General features: G+C 49.3%; 1 protein-coding gene across 1 annotated transcript in view; it reads right to left on the reverse strand.

The window, feature by feature from the left end:
• Positions 1-1,110: 1,110 nt before the first annotated feature.
• LOC121170364 (heparan sulfate glucosamine 3-O-sulfotransferase 3B1) overlaps positions 1,111-15,138 on the reverse strand; it is a 45,692-nt gene continuing 31,664 nt past the window's right edge. The window contains exon 2 of the mRNA XM_041001504.1: positions 1,111-5,121. Coding sequence (XP_040857438.1) covers positions 4,503-5,121 — 619 coding nt within the window. The 3' untranslated portion in view covers positions 1,111-4,502. The remainder of the gene's footprint in view (positions 5,122-15,138) is intronic.

Consider the following 15,138-nt stretch of genomic DNA (forward strand, 5'->3'; position numbering starts at 1 on the left):
TGTCCGATGACTCACTCCCCAAGTGAGCACAACAGCCGATGCTATGCTGATCCGAAGCCAGGAGCCTCTTCGGGTCTCCCACGTGGGTGCAGGGTCCCAAAGCTTTGGGCCATCCTCAACTGCCTTCCTGGGCCACAGGCAAGGGAGCTGGATGGGAAGTGGAGCCACCGGGATTAGAACCGGCGCCCATATGGGATCCCGGGCGTGCAAGGTGAGGACCTTAACCACTGCGCCACTGCGCCGGGCCCCCAAGTTTCACTTTTGCATTGTCGCTCATTGTTATGCATAAAATGGTAAAATGGTCCTTGCCCGTCCCCTCTTTTTTTAGCACAATCCATGACTCACAAAGATCTTCCATCTACTGGTTCACCCTCTAAATGGCCTCAATGGCCAGAATTGAGTTGACCCAAAATCAGGAACCAGGAGCTTTTTCTGGATCTCCCACATGGGTGCAGGGGCCCAAGGACTTAGGCCGTCCTCATTTGCTTTCCCAGGCCACAAGCAGGGATCTGGGTCAAAAATGAAGTAGCCACGACTCAAACGAGTTACCCGTAAGCAATGCCAGTGCCAAAGGCAGAAGCTTAACCTATCACAGCATGGCACAGTAGGTTCCCTTTTAAAATCAAGTAACATAAGAGGGTGGAGCACATGGTTGTGGTCACAGATCATCAATGGTCCAGGTGGAGTGCTGGGTCAGAAGGGACAGGTCTAGCTATAGGTCTGCAGCCCCGGCTGCCTGTAGGTCAGACCACGATCTCCACCTAGCTGGACATTGCCAGTGGGAGACAGGGACACCACTGTTGTCCAGATCCACCCAGCCAGCACGGCTGTACCCACACTGCCGTACGACCGCTCGTTGCCTACATGTGTCTGTCTGAACTTGGAATAAAGGTTCCAGCCCACAGAGGCCTCAGTGTACCCAGAGTTCTTTACATCTGCCCGTCTGCCGCTCAAATCAATGCGTATTTTTTTTAATCCAGCTTAAATACTAGTTGGACTCTCTAAAATAGAAAAGATCCCATACATCTCATAATGGCCAGGACATGTATGACACATGTATGTAACCAGTTCATCAGCCAGGCAAAAGGAAAACACAGCAGGGCCCACCAGTTGGTAAAATATATTTTATTTGTTCATACAAAGAAATAGTATGAATTACCATAATTCCATTTTCCTAGAAACATCTTTCTCTGTGTAAAATTAATTTGTTATACATAGGACAAAATACTTGATTTTTTTTTTTGTACATACTGGCTATTCTAACATCTGGGTTAGAGAGGACATACTGCTAGAATTTGCACAGTACTTTATATTATGGGGCCGAACGAAACTCAGTCATAAATTAATGTTACAAACGGGGGCGGGAGCATCTAACCACACCTTCTATGCTGTGATGAACATCCTTCCCAATGAGCTGGAAAAACCATGGCATGGCCTCGTGGGTCAGCATCTGAGATCCATCCGTATTAAGTGCTTCTACATGACTGGAACCTTCCATTAGCTTTTCTTATTGGAAAAAAATAATAATAATAATAATCCCTAGCAAGATCCAAATCTCGGCAATGTTGATCACCCCAAATGACTCCCCAAGGGAAAACCCTCTAAGATTTGTTCTCCTCCACCATCTGATCTAGGATTTATTCCAATCGCTTTATCTAGCATACCTTTCTGGGTCTCCCCTACGAAGTTAGCGGACTCCTGTACAAACACGTCGAAGGAAGTTGATGGAACAGTTGTTTGTTAATCTTTTTAAAAGAAACCGAACAAGGGACAATGCGAGGCGGAATCAGCACTCCACAGAATGCCAGAGCATTCCCTGTAAACTGTGTGTGTGGGGGGTGGGGGGGGAGAGGACCTGAAACATGGGCTACTAGCACTAATTGCCAAAACACAAAACAACGCTTCTCTTCTAGCAGCTCAAAAGTTCACGCACCGACCAGACTTGTAGAACAGGAAGCAACCCCAGGCTTAGTTCTCCACCTTGCCTAACTTCTCAGGGGGGAGACGACACGTGGGTTCTGGACTAACGATCACATGACTTGGAGGAGTGGTGGTGGGGGTCGGCTTCTCCCAGAAGCTGCACCGGCTGAATCCGTCAGGAGCTACAAAGCCCCCAGACCGCTTAGAACGGCAAACTTGCTGTGTGTCAGCAGTTCTAACGCTCAGCATGTTTGCATCTGAGAACTTGACCTGTCTGGCATCCTGACCTACCTCAGTGTTCAGCAGTAGAGGACCCTCGTTCTAGGGGAAAACTTCTGATTTTGGTTTTAAGGCCAGGGGATACACTGCTTCATCAAGCTTCGTTGAGCTTAGGAGGCAGGCATGAGCCGACAGGAGTGAAGCAAAGTTTCCTATGGCTTCCTATTACTTGGTGGCAGTCTGAGCCACCGCTCAGAATCTCGAGCTGTGTCCGACCAGGGTGGCGGCCAGAAAGCATGCAGGTGGGACTACATACTGCCTTTGCCTTCAGGCAAGCCTGCGCTCTCACTGAGATGAGATGTTTTCAGTTTGATTTCCAATGAACCTCCCACATGCACAGGGGGAAAAACAATCCCAACCCCCCCCCCCCCAAGCATCGTGGGGCAGGTGCTTTTCACACCCAACTAGCAAGAGGGCAGACGCAAGCTATGTGGACAGTGCTCCCCTAAGTGCAGATGGAAGAATCTGAGACAGCAAAATAATAATGGTAATAATGATAAAAAAAATATGTATATATAAATGCTATAAAATAGATCTGACATGTGAGGAATGCACGGGGCTTCCAGTGGCCTTCCTCCCAAAGAGAATCTACAAGAGTTCTGCTGACACAGCCTAAATGAGCTGCTGGGCTCCAACTTGCCGGCAGGTAAAAGGACAGATGATGGAGAATGGCATTTAAGGCCAGTGACATCGCTCATCAGCTTCCAAAGATAAATTGCATTTCCTCTTTCCCTACATGCTACCACGCCAGGGACACACACAACATGCAAGCACCCTTTGTAGACATTGAAATCCTGATGATTTCTATAACACATGTTCATGGGTCTACACGTATATTTCCTGATGAAAGTAGAGGTTACACAGTGTCTTTGTGGTAAAAACGTTCGTTCTTAGCACATGAAAGATGAACTGGATTGTTAGGCATTACTGCAATATGATAACCTGACTGCCAACTGGTAGCCAGTGAAATCTCAAACTGCTCTCTCAGCGGAGATGTGCAGGGTAGACCTTGTGCATAGCAGTAGCAATGCCAGCAACCCTCCTTTCTGCAAAGGCCTGGCTGCAACAGTGGACAGCCTTCCCCAGCACCACAAGGCAACACAGAGCCAGCTGTCCAACAAGTCTTCGAAGAGACAGCCCTTGGCTCTGGCTGTCTGCCCATCAGCTGCAGACCATGTTGTCATTCTGAGATGAGCTGGACATTCTGGGGAGGCGGGAGGCATTGCCAAGGGGCTCCCTTCCCTTGCCAGATCACCTGTCACACTTGGGTCCTCCTTCTCTTGTCCTGGGGGATTATTGCTCAACACTGGCTCACCCTGGACTTAGCAGCCACCTATCTAGGAGACACTGATGGCTGTGACATGCACCTGACCACCCCAGGGTCTGGATACACCCAGGGCCCTGGGTTTATGCTGATGGCTTCTGCAAGCCCATGGGCAATTCTTTGGTGTTTCAAAGCAGAACAGGCTGCCTGGGGAAAAAGGAACAGGAGGGCAGCGTGGTTTCATGCAAATGAGCAGAGAATGTCTTTATTGCTAAAGCAGCACCCAAGCCTCTCTCTCTCTCACTCACTCACACACACACACACACACACACACACACACAACGGGAGAAAGGGGGTGGGGGTGACGGCTGACATCTGCAGACACAACCACCTGATGAGTAGACCCAGGAGGCAGGGCAGCAGGAGGCAGGGCGATGCAGGATCCCCCAGCAACACCAGAAGCTGCCAGCATGTGGATGCCCGTGGGAAAACGAGTATCTTCCAGCCTGTGCTGGGTAGAGGTGGGGTCCTCAGCCCTGTGGCTTGCTTGCATCTCTTCCCCGAGGAAGCTGAGTGGTGAGGGAGGGCCCTCAGGATACAGCAGCAGCTAAGGGCTCACACATGGTACCCAGGCAGAGGAAGCAGACACCGACAAGCAGACCAGCCACTGGAGAACTGCAACAGCGATCAAAGGCAGAATACCCGTAACAACGAAAATCTCAAGCTGTGCTTTTTCTTCTTCTTTTTAAATATGCTAGACAAGGGGGAGTCGGGGAGGGGAACCGGAAGCACCATCCATTGTTGTGAGGGATAGAACGACAGACTTTATCGGAGTTACACGCTTTGGAATGTTAACAGACTAGGAAGTGGACTCTCTTCAAGAGTGTGGCTAGGCAGCTTAGTGAATTAATTGCTTATGAATTAAAAATAAATTATTATAAAATAGATTTCTGTACATTTTACATACATATATAATCTCTCTCCAATACATAAGCCACGTGGTTGAGTCACACAAAGCCCTCTTTCCCCTTGTCGGCCTTCAATCCCAGCCAAAGTCATGGCCAGTCATCTGGTAGAACTTGAGGTTAAAGGGCCGGTAGAAGTCGCGCAGCCGGCGCAGCGCCTCGGCGGCGATCTCGGGGTGCGGCCGGCCCTTGGTCTTGCCCAGGCAGTGGGGCTTGCTGCTGCCCTCGGGCTTCTTGAGGCAGGGGAAGCCCTTGGTCTTGTTGAAGTAGAAGTGCTTGTTCGTGATGATGCGCTTGAGGCCCAGGAAGTCCTGCACGCGGCCCAGCTCGCCGGCCGGGTCGCTGATGAGCCGCTCCCCGCTCACGAAGAGCAGCTGGCGCAGCGGGAAGTGGCGCAGCCAGTGCTCCAGGTGCTTGGCGTAGATGCCGATCTGGATGGCGCTCCACGACGTGTCGATGAGGCCGGCGCTCCTGTTCTTGAACGTCAGGCTCTCGAAGCTGGGGATGTCGGGCCGCTTGGACAGCGTCTGCGTGTAGTCCGAGATGGCCCTGGTCACCGGGTCGCGCACCACCACGATGAGCTTGGTGTCCCTGGACATGGCCGAGATGCGCGCGGGCGCCTCGCGCGTCACAAAGTAGCTGGGTGTCTTCTCCATGGTGATCTGTCCCTCCAGGGTCCTGGGCATCAGGTCCCTGAGCAAAAAGCAAGCAAAACCAACGTGGGGTCAGAAAGTGTTGTATCTTTGTCCTCCCTTCCCAATGTCTACACCTCTGATCGCCAGGAACATGGGAGAATGCAAGCAGAATCCTAGAACTACAAGATAGCTCCAAGATAACTACCTCCCGGAGACAGAGCTCTTTCATCGCTGATACAAATGCCCGTAGTCATTTGCCACTTGCAAACCTGTTTTTGGCTTAACTATCCTTCTCTGTGTCCACCGGAGGTTGAAGCAGTATCGCCTACCTAGTTTTGTGTAAATCAGCACCGTGATATATAATCCCACAAACGTTGACACACGACTATGTAGCGATCGCTGTACAAATACGCTGGACGGTGCTAGTATTTCAGGGTCTGTGGATGCCAAGGTCTCTTGTGTAGAACAGTTTCTGGCAAATCCACAGGCCGGGGCTTGAGGAATTAGACAGAACATCCGCCAAGGCCAAGCAAGGTGGGAGGAACCGAGAAGGCAGTCCAGGAAGTCCCAGCTGGAACGAACGGCACACACTAGGGACAGCAAAGGACATGTTCAAGTTCAAGGAGATGTGACACCTCAGGGGCATAAGACAGTGGGGGACTGAGGGACAGGATGGCCTGGGGTGAGACGTGCTACTATCACGAGAGGCTACCAGATCTAAAAAAGGCAAAGGCAGGGACAACAGTGGTGCCTTGGCTGCGACATTCCTAGCACCAGTGTGGTACCAGGGACATCAGCAGATGTCCAGGAAGTTACTGTTGCAAAACCCCGACTGGGGAGATGGTCTGGCTGACCATGGGTCCAGAAGGAAGCCCTTGAGAGTATGGGTGTCAGTGGGCAGGGGACTCTGGCACTCAATTGTCACTCTTGAGCTGTGCTAGTAGCGGGTAGGGCCTCTTAACATCTCTGCTCCTCGGTGGTTATTGTGCGACTTAAATTTGATGTGTAAACCTGAGCTCAGACTTCCCAGGTTCAAATCCTAGCTCGGCCATTTAGGAGCTGTGTCCACGTGAACTACTTATTATTCTTTCCCAGCTTGCTTTTCCACATCTGTAAGAAATGGATCTGACAATGCCTACCTCGTGGAAGCTTACTGAAGATTAAAGCCACAAAGAATAGCTTAAGACAGATGGTACGTGCTTAACAAGTACCAACTCCCCCCACTATGTTAATTATTATGGCAGCTTACTACAGTTAAAATTGAGCAGGGTCAAAAGTACGCAGAGGAAGGTACTTTGAAATGGGATTAAAAGACAAGCTTACTTTGGTGCAACTTTTTTTTTTTTAAATCCGAGCACATTTTTTTTCTTAATAATAATTTCCACAGACTTTTTGAAGCACTTTCCTAATATGTGCATGCCCTCACATACACTTAGCTGGACGCTAAGCTTTGCTCCAGTGTCTGCCAACATCCACTTGCTCCAGCACAGCGATTTCTCACTGGGTCACACCTAGGCACAAGGATCATCACTTACATGCTTTTTTCCCATAGGATTTTTGATCAATGTTTACTTCTGTAAATGTCAAGCCATGTTCATCTACTGAGCCCACAGCTGCTGGGCAGATCATATTTATGCAAACGAGGATATCAAGTGTGTATCACACAAACCAAGCACGAGTACCCGGAGTTGGCTTGCTTGCCCGCTTCCTCGCTCACCGGGACATTGGCATTGGGCAACCCAGAAGCCTGCCTTCTCCCTACCGCAGCCAGGCCGGCTAACATTAAAGCGGGATTGACCCACTTTGTGCCCATTAACCACTTAGACTCATGCGACAGGGCGTCAGGCTAATGTGATCAGGGATTAAAGAGTCTCCGCTCTCAACTTCTTTGGCATGTCTCTTAAAAAAAAAAAAAAAAAAAGCAGGGCAAGTCAGAGAAAAGCCAGTTTTCCTCCCCCACTCTCCAGAGTGAAGCTATCTGCAACTAGACAAAGGTCAGTGTTAGGAGGCTGGGAGTTATCACCACCCTTCAAGTTGCAATCCCCAAAATTCTTCAGTGCTTATTGCACAGGGGTGAGTATAGAGTCTGTCCTTTGAAAACCTATGACCCAGCATAGGGGTGGAAGTCAAGCCATCAGGCTACGGCTCTCGGCACCAACATCAACCTGGCCAGGTCACTTAACCTGTGAAGATCACATCACAGCTTCTCCTGAACGATGAGAACACCTTCTAGGGCCTTTAGGTGGTTTTAAACATTAGTATTTGAAACAGAGCTTGAGCTCCTGTTCATTAGTTCATTCTCCAAACGCCTTTGATGGCTTGAGTGGGGCAGGGCCAAAGTCAGGAGGAGCTCAGAGCACACAATCCTAGGTCTCCTCCACTGGGTGGCAGGCACCCGACGACTTGAGCCCCCATCACTGCTGCCTCTGAGGGTACACATTAGCAGGAAACGAGTGAGGAGCTGAGTTTGGGATTGAAACCAGGTGTTCGAGTGTGGGAGGTGGGCATATTAACTGCTGGACTACATGCCTCTGCTCTCTTCCCAGGGCTTTTAAGAGAACTTAGGCCAGATGTCTCGAAGAATGGAACTTGCATTATTTTTAACATATTGTTTACCCAATACTATGTCAATTAATTCCATAATGTTGTATAATGATACTGAGGCCTTGTTGGGGCTTTTAACTGACCGGATCTTTACTCTGTTAGACCTATCTTCAGACCATAGAAGGTCTCCCCAAGAGGCCACTGAACTTATCTGGACAATAGGACACGGAACTTTATGCTAGGCATGTGTTTGCAAGCAATGAATCTCAACTGAACTTGATCTATGGTTATGCAACAAGGTGGAGGAATCCACCATGGGGGGAGGGGTGTGGGAGGGGTGGGGGGAATCCCCAGCGCCTATGGAGCTGTACTACATAATACAATGTAAGCAACAATAATAAAAAAAAAAAAAAAAAAAAAAAAAAGAGAACTTAGGTGCTGGCCCTGGCACCCTGCCTGGCACCTAGCCAGCACTAGGAAGGGTTTATCAGTTATCTCACTTTGACACCATCTTGGTCAACAAGGGCGTATGTAGGGAAGCACGGTTTCTGCCTGGAGGTCTGCCTGGAGGAATTGGGTCCCACCCCACAGAAGAGCAATGGGGAGGGTTTGGCTTTAGGGAGGTAACCCAAACACAGTTTGAACCACTGGTATTTTATAACCAAGGAGTGGGGGTGAAATGGGGGATTTTTGTCAGTGGATTGAAAACATCAGGGGGATTCTGGCCAAACTGACCAAACAGGACTCTTGCTGAACTCAGGCCCGGGTGACCAGACATGACCTGGGAGAGCATGGAGGATGACAAAGGTGTTTAGATAGCAACAGTTGAATGGGAAGTTGAATGGGAGGGGTGAGGAAGGAGGGTTTCTTGCTAAACTGACTTGGCAAATCTTTGTTAAAACTGGATTTTAGGGGGCAGACATTTGGTTTAGCAGTTAAGATGTCCAGGTCTCAAATGAGAGACTCCACAATTCACTCCTGGCACCGAGTCCCAACTCCAGCCTCCTGCTGAGGGCAGCAGGAGGTGGCTCATGTAAGCAGGTCCCTGCATCCATGGGGGTCGACCTCTGTGGGTTAGTGGCTCCTGGTATGGGACCCCTGACTGTTGTAACATTTGGAGAACAACTCTTGGAGAGAAGTGTCTCTCTCTCTCTCTCTTTTTCTGTCTCTCTCAATGGAATGCAATAGAATAGAACAGAACAGAACAAATTAGAATAGAATAGAATAGAATAGAATAGAATAGAATAGAATAGAATAGAATAGAATAGAATAGAATAGAATAGAATAGAATAGAATAGAATAAGAATGAAACTAAGTTTTCCCAAGCCACACATAGGGACCTAGGAGAAAGTTCTGGAGCCCAACTAAATGGTGGTCAAGCAGATAATCTTTGTCATCCAGCTGTGGAACACATATGGTCTTGGATGTGTGTGCCCAACTCTCACCTCAGAACACGCAAGCCCTTCTCTCCCCACTTGCACGGTTCTTCTCATACCATCCTCACCCTGGAGCAAAACTGATGCTCTGAATTCACTTCCTGGATTCCCCCTCGGCTTCATCCCCTTTTTGGGTCACACTTGCCAGCTTCATCCTCAGAATCCCACTCGGAGCTCAACAGAAGCTCAGGGAAGCAAACATGAGGATGAGCTCTAGGATGAGACCCTCCCACCCTAAACCCCCAACCTGGGCCCATCCCAACCACCCCAGCACTGGCAGATCCAGCCCCAGGCCGACCTCCAAGTAAGCAGGTTAATTGAGCTTCTCATTACGAAAGCCAATTTCTCAGTCCCAGCTAATAATTATATAGTGCTTAGGAGCTTGCAAAGAAACTTTCGCAGGCACTATCTGATTTGATCCTTGCGAACGGGTCTTGGAGGTGGGTGCTGTAGAAGAGTCTGAGCTTAAAGTGGTGAGAGAAACCCGCGTGGGGCTTGGAAACAGCTCCCCTGCTACAGCTCCTTCCACTCCCCAGGATCGTGTCCCTCTCAACTTCCTTTGCTTCTTTCCCATACGATTAAAAAAAAAAAAAGTGGACAGAGCTGCCCATCTCTTGTAAAGACATACCTGCAGTTTTCCCTTCTCCTCTTATAGATCAGAATCTTAATAGTAAACGTTTCACTCCTCATCACAAGGCCACTGATCCTAATTGTTCAAATACGACTCTGATTTCGAAACAATAAACCTCTAGGGTTCACATACTCCCACGGCCAGCTGCCTTCTATGCAGGCTGGAAAATTACCAAGCATTGCACCATCTCCCTTCATGCAGTGCCCTAGAGTGACCCCTTCCTCTTCCCTTCACAAACAGGGCCAGGAACGGATGCTTCCCTGAGTTACCGCCAAAAGATGCTCGTGAAGTTCAAGGCCATAGAAAAGGACAATATAGAACAACCTAGAAGCCGAGGAGGTGCTGACCAAGCAGAGGTACCTGCCAGGGAATGGAGGCTAACAGGGGGCAAGATCATCCCGCTTCTTCATGCAGACCCCAGATAGGGTAAGCAGGCTTGGCCTGCTAAGAGTGCCTAGGCATGACAAGTGCAAGAAATCCTGGAAGCACCTGTCACCTCAGGGGACTGAATCCCATGAACCAGGTGGGTCTCAACAGGTATTTCAGGCTTTCCACTGCTTTGAGGATATTTGCAATAAAGCTATGGTGTCACCTCTGGTTACATATTAGAATCCACCCCAGGTACTTTATTTACTTTATTGAGAAGCCGGCATTGGAGAGCAAAGAGATTTTCCATACAACATCAAGGGCTGGGCTGGGCTGGGCTGGGGTAGGCTGGGCTAGGCCAAGCAAAAGCCAGAAAACTTGAATCTGGAGTTCCATCCAGGTCACCCACATGGGGCACAGCAACCCAGGGAGTTGGGCCATCTTTAACTGCTTTCCCAGACACTTCAGCAGAGAGTATTACCTAAGAGCTAAAGTGGAAACACAGGGAGGACTCTGATATAGGATGTCATCATCACAAGCAGTAGCTTAACCCACTGTGACACAACACCAGCCCCCACTTAGCGTATTTCTAACAAGAACTAAATGCTTGTGCCCCATCCCCGGTAGACTGAATAGGGCTTTTGGATAGTAGGGCCCCAACAGAGAATCTTCTAGATGATTCTGCCATGCAGACAGGATCGGAAGCCATTATATCCTGTGATATCTGTAACCCTGGAACCTAGCACACATTTTAGCCATTCATTTCACAGATACTCCTGTGTAGCTAAGTGGAGACACTGTGTGTGTGAGTGTGGGTATGATTGTGTGTGTTGATCTATATGACAAGGAGGGTGTGATGAGGAGGGAGGCTACTACGGAGGGGAAAATAGAAACGTGTTAGGACTGCACCTAGAAGTTGTTGCCTCAACTAAGACTTATCTGTTAAACTGAAGGCCTAGCTCCTAGAGCTAAGGCCACAGCACAGAGGGTCATGCTCTCGGCAGATGGTAGATCCCTGCCCCGAAGTAAGCGAGAACTATGCCCTCCCGGTCGACATCTTGCAAAGAACAAATAAAATATGGTGGCGTATCACAATAATCCTCTACTCTGGGAGACCTGGGAGAAGCCCCCAGCTTCAGATTGGCGTAGCTCTTGCCTTTGCAGCCATTTGGGGAGTGAACCAGCAGATGGAAGATCTCTCAGATCTCTCTCTCTCTCTCTAAATCTGCTTCTCAGGTAAAAATCAATCAATCTTTTTTTAAAAGGGCCCAGTGCGATGGCTCAGTGGCTAAATCCTCGTTTTGTATGTGCAAGGATCTCATATGGGTGACAGTTCATGTCCCAGCTGCTCCATTTCCCATCCAGCTCCCTGCATGTGACCCGGGAAAGCAGTCGAGGATGACCCAAAGCCTTGGAACCCTGCACCCACGTGGGAGACCTGGAAGAAGCTCCTGGCTCCTGGCTTCTGATTGGCTCAGCTCTCAGCTGCTGCTTGGAGAGTGAACCAACGGATGAAGATCATTCTGTCTCTCCTTCTGTATGTAAATCTGCCTTTCCAATAAAAATAAATGAAGCCTTAAAATTAAAAAAATAATAATAAATCAAAAATTTTAAATAACAAATAAAGTGAAGCAACTTGATGCAAAGCAAAGAACAGAATGTCTATTGGTTGGCTCTAAGCAGATACACACACATCACTCACACTGTCCTAACCGTTTAGCAACTATTAAATACAAAGACACTGCAGAAAGTATGTGGAAAATGGAATTAAGATAACACTGGAACCAAACACAATGAAATTCATGCAGTTTTTTCACAATATTCATTTTCCAGATCTCTTTGGAATCTACGTGTATCAGGGATCTGTGAAGTATTTCATACTTCGGGGAAAAGAGTTATCTATTCATTCATTTGGGAGGCAGAGAGAGAGAGATGGTGAGCAGGAGAGATCTTCCTTCCTTCCAGATGGATGGAATGGCTACAGCTGGATCAGGCTGAAGCCAGAAGCCCGGAGCCAGGAGCCAGGGGCCACGAGCTTCATTTGCGTCTCCCAAGTTGGTTGCAAAGACCCTGGAACTCCACCATCTCCTGCTGCTTTGCAGGTGCATTAGCAGGGAACTGGATCAGAAGCAAAACAACTTGATGTGGAACAGCTGCCTGGATGCCAAAATTGTAAGTGGCAGGTTAACCTGCTATGCCACAAGGTTGGTCCCTTCACAAGCTATCTGAACAACCCATGGGCACATTGGGCTCCGAGGAAAGTCTGGGGCGGGCACTGTAGCACCATGGGGTTAGGCCACCACCTACAATACAGCATCCCATAGTGATACCTCCTCAAGTCCCAGGTGCTTCCTGTTCCATTGAGCAACCTGCTAACGCAGCTGGGAAAGCCCAAGTGCTTGGGACGCTGCCACCCAGATAGAGCTCTAAATGCAGCTGTAGGTTCCAGGATGAGCTGCAGGTTCATGCCTTCATGGCTATTTGGAACCCTCCTTTGTCATCGTAACGCACAGTAGATCAGGAGGGTGGAATTTCGTCTGAGAATTCAAGATCTCCAACCTGAGGTCTGAGGCAACCTCTGCCAGGGCCTTCGGCCCACCCTCCCCCTGCCAAGCCTGCAGCCGTCTGCCCCTCACCTGCTGCTGGACAGGTCTCCCACCAGGCTGTGACCTCTGTCTGGGGCTTTGGAGTAGTTCAGGGTTCTCCAGGGAACCTCCCAAGGTTCGTTCCTACAGGCTGCTACTGGGAGCCGACTATGCTGAACAAACCTTCAAGCCTCAAGAGGGAGGACGTGACAGGGGACCCAAGGGGAAGCAGCCCCAGACGGATGTTATCCAGGATCTGTTGTTGCATTCACTTGGCTTCTTTTGTTTCTTCTTTCCCTAGAGTGACAGCCCCAACCTCCCCACGGTCCAGCCACTGGACTTTGTTGTTTGAACTCAACAATTACCCAACAATACAAAAGAGGATTATGGAAATGGATGGGAGACCCAACTCACGACAGTGCAACCAATGCCCAGACACTGACACAAAACAGATGATGGAAGTTAATGACCTTGAGAAGAGAAGAGGCCCACAGTGAGTGAGGGCCAGGCCACTCTTGCTCCCAGCTGAGGGATACTGAACACAGCAAGGGTGCCCTTTAGCCCATCCCTTTCTTGGCTTCCACTGGCAGAACAATTCCTTGGCTTAGTTGCAGCAAAACTGTGTTTCAACTCCCACAAAGAGTGTCTCCTCCTTTTTTCTTTTCATTTACTCTTGAACTCACACATAGTAAAACTCATTCTTGGTGTCCAGTTCTAGGAATTCTGACAAAAGGCTAGAGCTGTGTACAGCCACGGAGCAGTCAATCTGCTCCCCAAGTTTCCTTGTTACATGGTGAACAAAACTCTCAACAAGTGATACTCGGGGGCGAGGGGGCAGGGGAAGAAGACTTAAACCCCTACGCTGCTCCTTTCCAAGAAGATGTCACACGTCCCCTTGAAAAGGATCCGAGGCGAGGACTGACATTGGGGCGCAGCAGGTTCCCATCCTGCAGCACAGGTTCCAGTATGAGCTGCTCGTACTGTTGCAGCTTCCTGCTCACACACCTGGGAAGGCAGCAGAAGATGGCCCAAGCACATGGGTCCCAATACACATAGGGGAAAGTCAGATGGAGTTCCAGGATCCTAGTTTTGGGAGCCATCTGGGGAGTAAATCAGTTATGTAAGCGCTCTCTCTCTCTCTCTCTCTCTCTCTCTCTCTCTCTTCCCCTGCCTGGACCCGGTCACTGTGCCTTTCAAATAAATAGAGACATAGATAAGTAAATAAATAGATCTTAGAAAGAGGTGGCAGAGGGGACAGAGGCCTCCCAGATCCTAATTTTGACATGGTTTTTGATACTACTGATTGAAATGGGAAGATGATCAATAAGCAAGCCTTAGCCATTTTAGTTAGCAGATATATTCTTGATTTTTTTTTCAAAAAAAAAAGGATTTATATTATTTATTTTTCTTGAAAAGGCAGAGTTAGAGACAGAGAGAAGCTTCCAACCACTGGTTCACTCCCCAGAGGGCAGCAACAGCCGGAGCTGGGCTGGTCTGAAACCGGGAACAGGAGGTTCCTCTGCTTCCCCCACATGTTTCTCCCACAGGGGCCCAAGCTGCTTTCCCAGGCCACGGGCAAAGACACGGATCAAAAGTGGAGCAGCGGGGACTTGAACCAATGCCCACATAAGACACCAGCATCGCAGGCAGAGGCTCAGCCTGTGACCCCGCCACATCGGCCCCCAACTGTTGTTTTCCAAAAGATACTCTGATTAAGGTCTCTACTCCTACTTGGCATCAGCCCTTGGGCAGCCGTCGCCTCCCCTGCCCCATCAGCCCAGCTCCCTGATGAGCTGCTCTGGTAAGATTCTCAAGAGCAGGGAGCAGGAAGACAGGGCTGTTTGTCGGATTTCCTGATACGCCGTGGGCACCTGCAGCTGAATTTAAAAACAAACAAGCAACCCCGGGATCTTGGGGTCACAGGGGTGGATGCTGAAGCCACTCTGTAAGAAATACGGGTGGGTACGGGTGGGTGCATGTTACTGACTGTGTAACAGCACAAATGAACGCTGGTGTACGCTGCTGACTGTGAGTGGCAAGGGCATGTCCACGCAGATCTTGCAGAAGAGACCCTGGGTTTGGAGATGTTCGCCACAGTAAGGCAGGGTACAGGAAGGACATGTTGGGCATCTACTTGCTGCTCATTCCTACTGGGAACCTAAACCTGCTTTTTTTTTTTTAAGATTTATTTATTTTTATTGGAAAGGAGGATGTACAGAGAGGAGGAGAGACAGAGTGAAGATCTTCCGTCCGATCATTCCCCAAACGACAACAGCAAGTGCCACGCTGATCTGAAGCCAGGAGCCAGAAACTTCTTTCTGGGTCTCCCAGCGGGTGCAGGGTCCCAAGGGCTTTGGGCCGTCCTCGACTGCTTTCCCAGGCCACAAGCAGGGAGCTGGATGGGAAGTGGAGCAGCCGGGATTAGAACGGCGGCCATATGGGATGCTAGCACGTCCAAGGCCAGGACCTTAATCACTACACTATTGCGCCGGGCCCCTAAACCTGTTTCTAAA

Source organism: Ochotona curzoniae, unplaced genomic scaffold, assembly GCF_017591425.1.
Source record: "Ochotona curzoniae isolate NIBS_2020 unplaced genomic scaffold, NIBS_Ocur_1.0 scaffold_2453, whole genome shotgun sequence".
Taxonomy (NCBI): Eukaryota; Metazoa; Chordata; class Mammalia; order Lagomorpha; family Ochotonidae; genus Ochotona; species Ochotona curzoniae.